The following is a 13,701-nucleotide window of genomic DNA, read 5'->3' as shown; positions in this document are numbered from 1 at the left end:
TTATGATAAATATTTCGTGTTAGAATCCCCAAGATTGAGCCATTGAATCCTTGACTTCTGCTTGAAATAGCTTTCTTCACACTTTAAGAGAAATCTAAAGTGATTGGACATAACTCTCTCCTCATCAATAAGAAAAGTGTTTGTTGGATCCCTTTGAAGATCAACTTGCAGCCTATTCAGGATCTCTCTGTGATTATCAGTTCTTTTAGAGATGTCAGAAAATTGACTTCTGTTTAATTTGCTTAATCTATAGCTAATGGCTTTTAGCTTTTGCACCAGCTTGTAGATATGAAACCCTCTATAATTAATCCTCCACTCTTCTTCTAGGATAGTTCTAAAATCTGGGTGAAGAGTCCAGAAATTGAAGAATTTGAACTTCCTACTACCACTTCTCTGCTCACTTTCAAGGATAGTGACAATTGGGCTATGATCAGAAATGCCACATGGAAGAGCTTCGTTATAGATCCTATGGAAATTTTCATTAACATTCCCATTAGCAAACACTCTGTCCAGCTTTCTCCAAATCCTGTTAATACCCAACTGGTTATTGTTCCAGGTGAATTGGCACCCCACACTTCTAATCTCAATTAAACCTGCTGCAGAGACACAATTGCTGAGCTCGTGAAGATGGTCTTCATCCAAAGGAGATCCACCACATCTATCTTCTTCTCTAAGAACTGCATTAAAGTCCCCTTGAACAAACCAGAGTTCCTCAATACTCCTCGATAGATCAACTAGATGCTTCCATAATCTTTGTCTTTCCACTAAATGGTTAGACCCATAAACCACAGTCCAAATAAAACTGACCCCCTCCATGTTGACTTTGCAGTGAATGAATTGATCTGAGGATCCTATACACTGCACATTAACTTTCAGACTATCAAAAATCACCCAAATCTTTCCAATATCAGAATGACTGTAATTATCAATAAGCTCCCATCCCTGGAGATTAAGCTTATTCCACATTCTTTCCTTGTTGCAACTACAGACTCTGGTCTCTAAAACACCTATAAGAGCACACCTCTTAAGAACAAGCAGTTTTTTAACCTCTGCTTGTTTTAGGGACTCATTGAGTCCCCTGATATTCCAGGTGGTGAAAATCATTTACCTCTATCCAAGGGCTTAATAAGCCTCTTGGAAGGTAATTTATCAGCACTAAAAGCTTTGTGCACAGTATTAATCCTCACTTCATTCTTCTGGATTTTATCAACCATTGGTTCCTTACCCTGCACCTTGTTTTTCTGTTTTCTGCTCGTAACCAATTGGAATCCATCATCCTGCACATTTGGAGGAGTGCTATAAAGTTGAGTATTCTCCGCCACTTTGTTAACATCCTCAACAACTTTGCTACTACTCACAATGATCTCAGCAGATTCTTCCCTACTTTCACTGATTTGCACAGCATCTTTATCAGTTTTAGCAATCCATATTTGTTTCTCTTCATAGTTCCTATGCCCTAGCTTATTGCACTTCACACACAGTAAATGCTTCCACTCATACTCAACAAACTGGGTGATCTGCTCATCCCCATTTTCAATTATAACAACATCAGGAAACGTACCTTTCAGTCTCATATCTATCAAAATTCTGGCATAGGATAACCTAGACCTTTCTCTGGTGCATCTGTCTGTAAAGAGGGGAATTCCCAGAGTACTAGCAATGGCACTCAAGGAATTAGCATTCCAGAATTCCCATGGTAACATAGGGAATTTAACCCACACTGGAACAGAAGCAACTTCAGCTAGGTCAAAAGACATGTTTCTCCTCCATTCTTGGACAATCGGAGGATGTTTATCAAAAGTGATCGGGCCATCAGCCATCGCCTTCAGTTTCCCTTCCTCCGACTCAAAGATAAACGCATACAGATTTGGGTTTAATCTGATGAAACTCAGTGAGCCCTATTTTTCCCCATCTATTTTTGATAAAATTCTGAAGTTTGTAGAATCTGGGCGAAAGACCAAACACCGTTCCAACAATGGCATTTCTCAATCTATCTTCCTCAACTATCATATCTTCCTCCAGGACTCTAGCAATACGAACACCGTTGCTGACAACCGGCGATATATACTTCAAGCTATTTACAGGGTCATTTACCCTATTTGTCTTCACCAAATCCACCCATTTCTTGCCTTTCGGCTTGGGACTCTCTTTGTCTATCAGATCTGCTTTCTCAGAGCTCTCACAGCTCAAATCTACTTCTACAGCAATCTCATCAACAATGGGCTCAATTTCAGTTTCAAAATCCTCATTAGCTTCACTCACAACTTTCTTATCTTCATTATTAACTTGATTAACAACTTTATTCTGGTTAGGAATCGTCTTCTTACCTGTCTTCTTCGCCATGGAAAACGGTGTAGGGTAGCTAGTCTACAGGGCGCCGAGAGAATACAGGAGAGAGAAAATCCATAAGTTATAATATATTTAAAAGTTCTTTTTAATTACGTTTAACTTTGATTCTGCATTATAGTTTCATAAAAAATTACTTTTAATATTTAGTATATTACCATTATTGACCACACTTTCTTTAAGTACACTAGATAATGGTGCAGTTATGATTTGATTTTTGTTTATTAGTAGTTTATATTAAAAATTTATTAATTAATTTAATGGTTACATGTTAATTTTTAAAACAATTTATCCTCTGCACTAGTATAATAGGAAAACAGAGAGTGAGTGAGGTTTAGTAAAAGGAGCAGTAATTCAGAGGAGAGATGCATCGGGCGGTGGTAGAAGAAGAAGAAGACGACGAACGACGTCGTGAAAGAAAAAGGGAGGAGGCTCTGGAAGTCAAATCCCTTCGCCGTATTATTAGTGCTTATCTCAAGTATAACTCTCATTTTCTCAGTGTTTGAACTGAAACAATGAAGATACTTATATTTTTGGGATTAGGGTTTACATTTAAGATGTGAATTTTGTATGCAGCTATGCAGATGCTGCCAAAGAGGATGTGAAAAGATATGAGAGATGTTTTAAGAAGCTTCCAGCTGCGCACAAGGTATTTCTTTATCTTTCTAATGGTTTCTCATTCTTTGCTTTTGATCCTAGCACGGACACTTCATTCAATCGACGTTTCCCGTTTCGGACACTTGACGTTTCGGACACTTGACGTTTCGGACACGAAACTTCATTTTTACATAGGAAACTTTAAAATTATACCGTTTCGCCGTGTCCAAGTGTCCCGTTTCTCCGTGTCCGTGTCCGTGCTACCTAGTTTTGATTCATCTGCAATCTTTTTCAGGCATTAATATCACACTATCCTCTGAAGTTTCAAAACTTAAGAAGGTACTTCAAACTTTACTTTGTAAACTATGAAACTCATGCATAGTATATAGGAATAATGAGATTAGTGTTCATTTTAACAACTATGTAGCAAAGCCATTCAACATACTTAGATTTGATTCTTGGGAGATTATAAGCAATTGCACTTTGAATTGTGCAGCTCTATTTCCGTGAATTCATACTTCATATACAACATGCTTCAGGTGAACCCGAGTTCCATATTTCTTCCCTTTTAATTCTTATTCTATTGCAATTGACATCTTAGTGCATTGCATTTTAATATGCTTTTTAGGCATTTGAACCTCCTCTAGATATGAGCCAAGACATGGATGGTTGTGATCTTGATCTTGCCTCGAATGAGCATAATTCAAGCCAGCAAAATTGCTTCTCTACCGAAAACATTTGCCATCCTCAATCTGGTGAAGCTTGTTGGGGACAAGAGAGCAAAATGATGTGTAGGTCATTAGATAGGGCCACTACCAATGAGGTCTCTATGGTTTTGTGTTTTGCATCATTATTTTTCAATTTGTGCTTTCTTGATGTCCTTTTCATTTAGAAGTTTGACTTCTGTAGATAACAACAGGAGGTGCAAATTGAAGGTTGCTGTGAGCCTGGGAGCCAACAGGCATGCCTGCAAAATAACAAAACAACACTTGAGCGTGCTGAAAATGATTGTACCAATACCAATGGAAATGTAAAAAACTTGTCACATCTTATTTATTGAATTTAAAAAAATTAAGCATTACAGATGGAAATCCAGTAAGTTAGTTGCATAATTAGTTCATTAGACATTAAAATTTTGTGATTTAAGTTTTTATCCAGTAGGCCCATGAAGTCTGAAATTAATGATTCCTTGGGTTCATCTATTGGGAATGCATATGAAGTAGGAAGATTGAGTGACGAAAGAAGGAAATGTTGATTCTCTAGATTTTCTTTGCGTGGAGCAAACAGAGATTAGTTATATGTTGGATTCATGATATGTCATTATGCATCTTTATATATGTCTGGACCTTGTCAACCATATTTGAAAGCAGGATGTATATTTTGTAATTAAGGTGCTACCATAACATATATGTTTGATAATTTATGTTCATATTGTTCTTTATAAATGGGAAGGTGATGAATTAGGGGTGGGTTTAAGCTATAGATTGGAACAACTTCAAGATTAGTTATGTCAATTGAGTTCTTGGGCTTATCCAATGAGATGTAAATCTGGGCGGCTTTCTAACATGCAACCTTTTCTTCATTTCTTTTTCTGGTTTGCTGAATTGTAGTATCAGCCTATAAAAATGCATACCGATTATTGTGGGGTTCTTCATTCTCAATTTCTTTTAATTAGAATCATGCATGAATTATGGTTCAGCATCTTTTGCTTATGAACTACATAGATCATCTCACATGCTACCATGTATTTTCAGATTGCCTTGTCACATCTTGGTTGGTTCGGTCAATCACATCAGCTGAATGTTCCTTTGGCCGATGTGGATAAGGTAACTAAATTACAAGCCTTTGTTCTTTTTTGTTTGTGATCATATCATTAAGATTTTATATTAACTCCTTCAGAGTTCTTTTACCAGAATTATGTGTGATTTTCATGATTGTCCAACTGTGTTCTTTGGATAATAAGCTCGTTTAGGCAACATACTTGCAAATTTACATGCAGCAAAAAGCAGTTAGACGAATCATGAAATAAGTAATTTTAATGCAATGGCTTTTATTTGGTATATATATTTTGTTTAAAGAGTTTAAGAAAACAAATGAGAAATAGTTGTAAATTTGGGACTTATTTAGAGTTCATAAAAGAGTGCATAAATTAATTTACAATCAATTTGCATTGGGATTAAAAAGGAATTGAAATAGGTGATGATGTTTCTATTGTTTAGATGTTATGAATGCCATGTATCAGATATTTAAGTCCGCCACCAAAACACATTACTTACGTTTCCATTCCCTAACCAGTCAATTTTTAGTGAATAGCAGTGTACTGCTAATATTACTTCTTATTTGAAGCTTACCTACTTTTGTATATATTAGTTGGAATTGTTATCTTAGAACTATTGGAACGGACCACATAGCATTTTCATATTGTTACAACTAAATTCTGTAACAGCAATATAATTTATAGTGTCAAGTTTGTTCATATGAATCTGGTACAACTATAATAGGTCAAGAAAGCTATTGGAGGGAATGAAGTGGATGGCACGTGTAGTTTAGAAGGAAAAAATGTGGTTACCACTGATGCTGATTTTAGTGTCCTTGAATAGCCGCAAGTTGTATAAAGCTCATTAGATTTATTAGATAATCAGATGCAGTGTGTTTTTGGTCAGGTCCGTCTGTTTTAGGTGTGGAATATCGATTTTATCTTGCAAATGGTGCATGTCTTGTTGTTTGACCCTCAATATGAGAAGATTATTTGGCTGAAGTAATGTAATTTTAGTGTCATGTTTACCTATGTCACGATGCAAGAAAGCTAAAAGATTAGCTATTTATTGGAGTTGTAGCATCAGCAGATATCATTGCTAAAATATATTATAGCATGCTATGGAAATAAATTTATATCCCAAATTATTAGATGGTAGCAACACTATCCATGAATGTATGATCTTCACGTTGATCTTCATGTTGGGGTTTAAACTTTACCACATATGATATTCACTTTGTTTTCAGCTTTTTCCCCCTCTAGCCTAATTATGAATATTACTGGTCTGATGTTCTCTCAGCCTCCTTCTTCCTCTCTCGAAAACTTATAATGACGTGGATTTTATATAATATGTAACAATTATTTTTTATTTTTATTTTTGCTCGTCTTATGACAGGTCCGATGTATAATAAGGAATATAGTAAGAGATTGGGCAGAAGAGGTAATGATGTTTTATTGCTTTGTTTTGAACCTTCTTAATTGTTGCCTATGATACTTATGATCCAACTTATTGTATATGCATGCAACAGGGAAAGAAAGAGCGTAACGAATGCTACAAGCCTATCCTTGACAAGCTTGATTCACTATTTCCTAATCGCAGAAAGGATAGGTACATGATTTTCCTTTTTTGTTGTGCTTACTATATTGGGACAGCATCTTCTTTTGTTATCTGTAACTTGAAGAATTTTGTTGGATCATCTTACAACCATAAATTCTATTGAACAGTCCTCCGACATGTCTAGTACCTGGTGCTGGACTTGGACGACTGGCTTTGGAGATTTCATGTTTGGGTATGAATTAGATGCTTTCTTGCCCTATAATTCTACACACAATTTCATTCTGCGCCTAATTTTTTTTCAATCATGCTACAGGTTTTGTAAGTCAGGGAAATGAATTTTCTTACTATATGATGATATGCTCAAGTTTTCTTCTTAACCAGTAAGGATCTGACAATGTTATACAAATGTTTGCTTTTGGATTTTTTCTATTAATAAATATGCAATTTCTTGATAGAGTTGAGTCTCTAATGTGTTGTTTTAATGCTTTTAGTACCCAGACCGCTGGAGAGTGGACTATATATCCATGGATCCATAGCAATTGCAATTCAATTTCAGACAGTGATCAACTTCGTCCTGTTTCAGTACCTGATATTCATCCAGCAAGGTATTTTATCAATTCTATTTCTTTCTTCGTCTGTGAATTGCTTTGCTGGTTTCTTTGGTCTATCGACTCTGTCTCATCCTAGAGAATTGTGTTAGATACTTAAATTAAGATACATAGGAAGTGGTATGACACTTTGACGCTTTAAATTAGAGAAAACTATATAATTATTTATAAATAGGCTAGACTGACTCTAATGTCCAGTTACATAGGTATTTTAAGTGAACAAATTTCTGTCTATTTCTAATCAAATGAGAATTTCCAAAGTATTATAACCCTCGGGTTCCTGAACACTGACAGAAAATTTATAAGAAAAACTCGAGCTATTTGTTAAGATTTTAGATTATCAATTTTATAACAAACAGAGTCACATATATGTACTGACTTGAGATTTATCTTTTATCGTTTTCCCTGCTCTCTCTCATGGGGAAGTATGAATTTATGTTCTTAATGTAACTATTCTTTTTATGTAGAATAGTTTTTAACTCGAATGTATATAGTATTTTGTAGAATTGTCATGTGTTCGATTGTTTCCACGTCTTTAAATTTTTTCGCTCCTTATAGTATGTATCCTTGTTGGCATGTTTAAAACACCTAGCTGTTGAGGTTATGGTATCGTCTAGTAATAAAGTTTATTTTAATTGCTCTTACGATTGTGAGGGACTTTCTTTTCTTTCTGGCCATTGTGCCCGCTTTTTTTTCAAAACTTATCATGCTTTAAGCTCTTAGAGTTGAAACAAGATGTTGGGCTTAGAAGCTAAATAGGCACTAGAACCTCTTTTTGTATGACTTAGTTAATATGTAAGAATCTTTATTCTTATTGTGAAAATTTCTCTCGTAATTGAAGAATGGCAACATTTTTTTCTTAACAAATCATTATTTTGCTGATGCAGCTGCCTGTACTTCTGGCCATCACTTTTTTCTTATTTGATAAACATAATTGAATTTTCTTTCTAGCAGTGCAGGGATCACTGAAGGGTTTTCCATGTGTGGTGGCGACTTTGTTGAAGTGTACAGTGATCCAAGCCAAGTAGGTAAGAGAATCATAACTACATTTTTTTTCTGTACAGTAATAACTGTGCTGCTAATTATTATCAAAATTTTAGACATTGTGGCTGGAGATGTATTCGTGCATATGAGCTTGTTATATGTTATATTATATCTAATTGGATTCTAGAGTTGTTGGAGTTGGAAATCCTTTTTGTTGTCTGTAAATTCTAGTATCTTAGATGTTAGTGAGACCAACGTTAAAGGAATGCTTATTTCTATAATAATATGCTGTCTCTAAAACTGATTCAGAACCTTCAAGATTGAACAGACAACAAACTGAAACATGGAGCTAACTGCAGAAGAACAGATTACAGATTTTATCATGAATTGTTTAACTGTTCAAGATATAAAATGAAAATGCATGTGCGCACATGGATTTTAATAAGAATCAAAATCCCACCTGTAATAGAATTAAAGGTCTGAAGCTATTAGTTTTGAACTTATTCTAGTTCGGTGATGAATTTTTTACCCAAAGCTAAACTGGGATAGTAAATCTTAAATTTATGGGGAACAGGATGCCTAATTACTACAGAATCCTTAAATACTTGAAAATTTCAAAATAATTAAAATACTCCAGTATCTAATTTGTTAACCTGATTTTTGTTTTTTCTTTTCTAGAAGACACAGTCCCAAATTTTTTCACAATTTATTCTCTTTATTTTGTGTATCTAGATTTCTAGTTAAAGTATTTCACAATGAATCGAATGCATTTTTTCTCTTTTTTGTGTATCTGGATTTTCTGTTAGGCACAACTGTTTAGGTCCTTAAAATGTTACAGTAGGTTAATGGCAAATTCAGGATAGGGAATGGTTGTGCAATGTCATATTTACAACAAGCCAATTAGCATTTGTGATATGAAATCTTTTAATTATTACTCATTTTTTTAATCATTTAAAATTCCACATGGCTAACACACAATTGGTTTGTAGCACGAATGATATTGGCGCAACGGTTGCATTGAATAATTTTTCAAGTTATTAATATGATAACAGAGTATGGCTGCAAATTTAGTGTCATAGATGGGCCTCAGGCAAGAGGCACCTGAGGCGCCAAAGAGGCGGGCGAGTTCCCAAAGGTGTGCGCCTCTCCCATGAGGTGAGTCAAGTGCGTCTCCCGTGAAGTGAGGCCGCACGCCTTTGGGAAATTTAGGGCAATTTGGACTTGTTTTAAAAATTAAAACAAAAGCCTATTCTTAGTCCACTATCAAATACTATTTATACATTAAACATAAAAAATGTAAATGTAAATTTAGAGCAATTTTGACTTGAACAGAAATTTAAAAACTTAAAAACATGAAAAATATAAACATAAACTATAGTTTCAAATTACTCTAAGTTCATTGGATCTGTACTCTTTGTTTATTTTACACTTAAAAAATAATTTATTAATTTAATCTATTTTATTGTGTGATTTTTTGCCGGTCCCTTTTTTCCATAAAGTGTTCTGCTCGCCTCGCGCTTCACGCAATAGGACCCCTTGGCGCCCTGGGCGCCTTTCGCACTAGGACCCCTTGGTGCCTTGGAGCACCTTTTGCCTTTAACAACTATGGCTGCAGTTGTTATTTGAGTAGGCCAATATCTGAAGGCCAAACTTAGGTCATTAAGTGGATGTGGTATTTTGGTTCTGCCTTCACCTTGAAGTAAATTCTTATGATTTTGTCAAATGCAGGAGTTTGGGATGCAGTTGTCACTTGCTTTTTTATTGATACGGCGCACAATATTATTGAATACATTGAAATAATATCTAGAATTTTGAAAGATGGAGGAGTAAGTTCTTGTTTGGATTTCTGTGAATGAAAATTCTTTTACTTGGTTGTTGAATTGACTTGGAATTTTGATTTAATAACAGGTTTGGATAAATTTGGGACCCCTGCTTTATCATTTTGCAGATACTTACGGGGAAGATGTAAGTTATGTTACCTGGATGTGTTTGCTTATCCACAAATGTTGCTTGTTTGTATAACTTAAATTTTCCTATGTAGGAGATGTCCATTGAATTGAGTTTGGAAGATGTGAAGCGAGTTGCTTTGCATTTTGGATTTCAGTTGGAGGTGAGCTCATTTCCATAAATTTTATATTTATGCGTGCTTGCTTCCTTGATATGCTAACCATCTCTAATTAGCAGAAAAGTTTCAAATAAAGTTGACCTGTTTATGAATGGCAGACGGAAACAAGAATTGAGACAACGTACACAACAAATCCTCGATCTATGATGCAAGTAAGCGTCAAAGTCTTGACATATTAAATTCTTTTAACTTTAGATTTTGTCTCTGAAGTCGGTGAATTTAGATTTTAAATTCTACCCGTTGTGACTACGTGAGATTTTTCATCAGCATATTAAGATTTACATCTTACAAGTGTACAATTGTTGCTGGTTTTTTAATTCATTATGGATTTGGGCTTGCGAGATGTGTGCAAAACAGACTGGGTGATTCGATAATTAGTCCGATGCTCTAAGTTATGTTTTGAGGAGTTTAAAGAAAATGAGAGCTTAATTAGTAAACGAGCATAATGAATATTTTGATCTATTAAACATAGCTTGGTCCTAGTAAATATTTAGGTTCTGATTGAAGAATCGGATGAATGTCTATCAGCTCAGAACTTTTAAGCTGGTAGGAATCCTAAGAGGATTCATTCAGATATCAATCAGTTCAGAAGTTTGGAGACTTGTGCCTATAAATATATGCATCTGAATCTCAGGGCTAACCCCATCGAGCCGTTTTATGTTTATGCAGAACCGGTATTTCACTGCATTTTGGACTATGAGAAAGATGTGCGTGGCAACAGAGAAGCATTAATTGCTCGCTCCTTTTTTATGTGGTATCATCCAAAGTATGTGCAAATAAATCATGGATGTAGGAGTTTCATTTGAAAATCTTCCAATGTATTGTGCTGTCAATTTTTTTATTTATCAAATTATTAGTTTTGTTAATTTCCGCTAGTATTTGATGTAAATTTAGATTTGGATTGAGCTACACAAGGATTTGAATTATCTCGGGGTTTTTATTTATTTGCTTATAAAACAGGGGGAAAAGGCGCAAAATTATTTGAATTGTCTCGGGGTTTTTTTATTTGTTTGCGTATAAAACAGGGGGAAATGGTGCAAAATGACCAAAATGTTTTGGCCGCATCTCACTTAGGACATTTTTAATGCAAAAATGATCGTAACGTTTTATAAGTAATTATTTAGATGCATATTTAACGGGACAATTAACAAAACATTAACTAATCTAACCTGGCAGCTAAAAAAATATACAAAGCAAATTGGCCTAATAAATTCAAACTTTTAGGTGATGGTAATTTCATCCAAAACATTTAATGTTTCTAATTTTGTTATTTCATTATAATTCTAGTCGATTCTTTTAATCAATTTAATTTTTTATTGTTTAGTTGAATTTATAAATTAATTTTATAATTAGTAAAATTTATTTTTTAGAATTTAATTGTTTTAATTTTTTGGTGGTCGAAGGAGAAAAAAGATGAAATCGAAGCTAAAAATGACCAAAAAGCTAAATAAAGTTGATAGGTATGTATTGGATCGAAGTAAAAGATGAAAAAAATTAAATTGATTGAAAAAAAATGACTAAAATTTTAACGAAATGTTGAAATGAGGATATTATTATAAAATTTAAAAAATTTGGATAAAATTATAACAACTTCAAAAATTTTGAATTTATTTTATTATTAAGTCTGAAATAAATAATAATTAATATAAATATATTCATAAAATTATTTTTTTATACATTAATTAGAAAAATATAAAATCACTGTTGGGTGTTTGTATATATTATTATTTAAATTAATGCATATTTATATTTCTTTTGAGAAATTTATAAAAATATCATAAAAAGACTCTTCCTTTTCATCATATACAATTATTTAATCATTTATAACAGCCCTATCATTTTTTTCTTAAATTATTTCATCAATGCCATCTTTTCCTTGCGTCAGCAGTTTTGACACGCGTTAGACCTGCTGACGCGTGAGCAGGTGCACTTTGGTGCACCTGCTCACTTAAAGGAAACACCCGCATGAGCAAGTCTTACCTTTAAGTGAGCAGGTGCAAAGTGCACCTGCTCACACTACCCTATTTATTTATTTTTTTATTTTTTTTAAATAAAATTATTTCAATTTGAAAAAAGTTAATATAAATATTAATTTTAAAATTAAATATATTAAATGTAGTTTTATAAATTATTATCGGATTCATTTTTAATACATTCTAAACACGGATTAATGCATGAATAATATATTTTTTTATGTATAAATAATATATAACAATGTATTAGAAATATATCTATTAAAATATATATATATATATATATATATATATATATATATATATATATATATATATATATATATATATATATATATTATATAAATTATGTATCAACGATGTATCTATTTAAGTATATTTAAAAAATATATCTATTGTATATAAAATTATATAGTGAAAAAATATATATATCATATATAAATTATGTATCAAAGATGCATCAAATATGTATCAAAAAATATATGTAATAAAAACAAAAAAAATATGTTGTAAAATAATGTATCTATCTTTTATAAATTATGTATCAGCAATGTATATATTAAGTACATTTAAAAAATGCATATATCATATATAAAATTATATATCGGAAATATATCAAATATAGAGATCTATCGAATATGTATCGGAGATGTATCAAATATTATTAAATAAAAAATATACACTTTTAATACATATTATATACAACTTAAAAATATTAAAAAAAAAAACATTTCAGACATGTATCAAATACAGTACATATTCAGTACATTTTTTGTATTAAAGAAGATGTATCAATGGTGTATCAATGATATGTCAATAAAATACACTTAAAAATATCTCAATAAAAAATGTACATTTTTGATACACATCAAAGGCTTAATTGCTTAAAAACCACTCACCTTGAACTTTTTTTTCGTTTATACCCTGACCTAGGAAAAAATTCATTTATACCCTGACGTATGTATTTATGTTTCACCTCTACCCCGAGGCACTAAATTAACCTCTTTACATTAAGAAAAAAGTTTAAAATAGTTCTTCATTTTTAACCTAAACTAATTAGAGATTAATTAAAAATAAATTTTTCTCTAAATGAAGGACTATTTTAAGTTTTTTTTTAGATGAAAAGAGGTTAGTTTAGTGCCCGGGGTAGAGGTGAAACATAAACGCATACGTCAGGGTATAAATGAACTTTTTCCTAGGTCAGGGTATAAACGAAAAAAAAGTTCAAGGTGGGTGGTTTTTAAGTAATTAAGCCCACATCAAAAAATAAAATGTATCTATCATACATAAATTATGTATCTGTTCAGTATATCTAAAAATATATCTATCATGTATAAATTTGTAATACCCCGTATGTCCGGCGTTGCCAAAGTAGGCAACATGTCTGAATTAAAATAATGAAACGGTTAGAAAAGAAGTTATCGAAAGGATTTAATAAGGAAATATTTAAATAAGGATGAGAATAGGTTGATATTGAAATTTAAAGAAGAAATTTCGTTATTTATAATGTCTAAATTAGTTTGACGGGAATAAAGAAAATCATAAGAAAAGTTGGAATTCAAAATAAGTTAAAGTTCCTAAGAAATTGGAAAATAAAATTTTATTGCCCGAAAAATATTATATAAATAAATTATTAAAGGAAATTGGTATTTAAGATAATAATATCGATTATTTGGATATCGATATTTGTCAAATGAAAATAAGGATGAAAAAAGTGACGGAAATAGTCATTTTCGCGCAAATTGGAAATTGAG

At 32.6% G+C, this 13,701-nt stretch overlaps 2 protein-coding genes across 3 annotated transcripts; one reads left to right on the top strand and one right to left on the bottom strand.

Annotated features, from left to right (window-relative positions):
• On the bottom strand, positions 1–1,104 carry LOC126681663 (uncharacterized). The gene has a single exon (XM_050377210.1). The coding sequence runs from the start codon at positions 1,102–1,104 to the stop codon at positions 1–3; it is 1,104 nt and encodes a 367-aa protein (XP_050233167.1).
• Positions 1,105–2,562: 1,458 nt separating this feature from the next.
• Positions 2,563–10,960, top strand: LOC126682462 (uncharacterized). Of its 2 annotated transcripts, XM_050378166.2 has the most exons (18): positions 2,569–2,824; positions 2,923–2,995; positions 3,239–3,282; positions 3,440–3,482; positions 3,572–3,766; positions 3,863–3,973; positions 4,698–4,769; positions 6,096–6,140; positions 6,229–6,308; positions 6,425–6,489; positions 6,571–6,637; positions 6,749–6,862; positions 7,820–7,893; positions 9,578–9,675; positions 9,758–9,814; positions 9,891–9,959; positions 10,073–10,126; positions 10,644–10,960. In XM_050378166.2, exons 1-18 carry the CDS (start codon positions 2,712–2,714, stop codon positions 10,704–10,706), a joined length of 1,437 nt encoding a protein of 478 aa, XP_050234123.1. In that variant the 5' UTR covers positions 2,569–2,711; the 3' UTR covers positions 10,707–10,960. The 2 variants fall into 2 exon arrangements, with proteins under 2 accessions (XP_050234124.1, XP_050234123.1); XM_050378167.2 differs by lacking the exon at positions 10,644–10,960 and having other exon boundaries at positions 2,563–2,824; positions 10,034–10,126.
• The last annotated feature ends 2,741 nt before the right edge of the window (positions 10,961–13,701 follow it).

The sequence above is a fragment of the Mercurialis annua genome, linkage group LG5, assembly GCF_937616625.2.
Source record: "Mercurialis annua linkage group LG5, ddMerAnnu1.2, whole genome shotgun sequence".
In the NCBI taxonomy this organism is placed as follows: domain Eukaryota; kingdom Viridiplantae; phylum Streptophyta; class Magnoliopsida; order Malpighiales; family Euphorbiaceae; genus Mercurialis; species Mercurialis annua.
Note: the sequence above shows the minus strand (reverse complement) of the source record. Positions and strands in the feature narration are given on the sequence as shown.

Coding starts and splice junctions, on each gene's coding strand:
- LOC126681663 (XM_050377210.1), bottom strand. CDS start 1,104: ATGATTTTCACCACCTGGAATATCAGGGGACTCAATGAGTCCCTAAAA.
- LOC126682462 (XM_050378166.2), top strand. CDS start 2,712: ATGCATCGGGCGGTGGTAGAAGAAGAAGAAGACGACGAACGACGTCGT. Junction 4,770..6,095: donor CTTTGGCCGATGTGGATAAG/GTAACTAAATTA, acceptor GTCTTATGACAG/GTCCGATGTATAATAAGGAA. Junction 6,863..7,819: donor CCTGATATTCATCCAGCAAG/GTATTTTATCAA, acceptor TCTTTCTAGCAG/TGCAGGGATCACTGAAGGGT.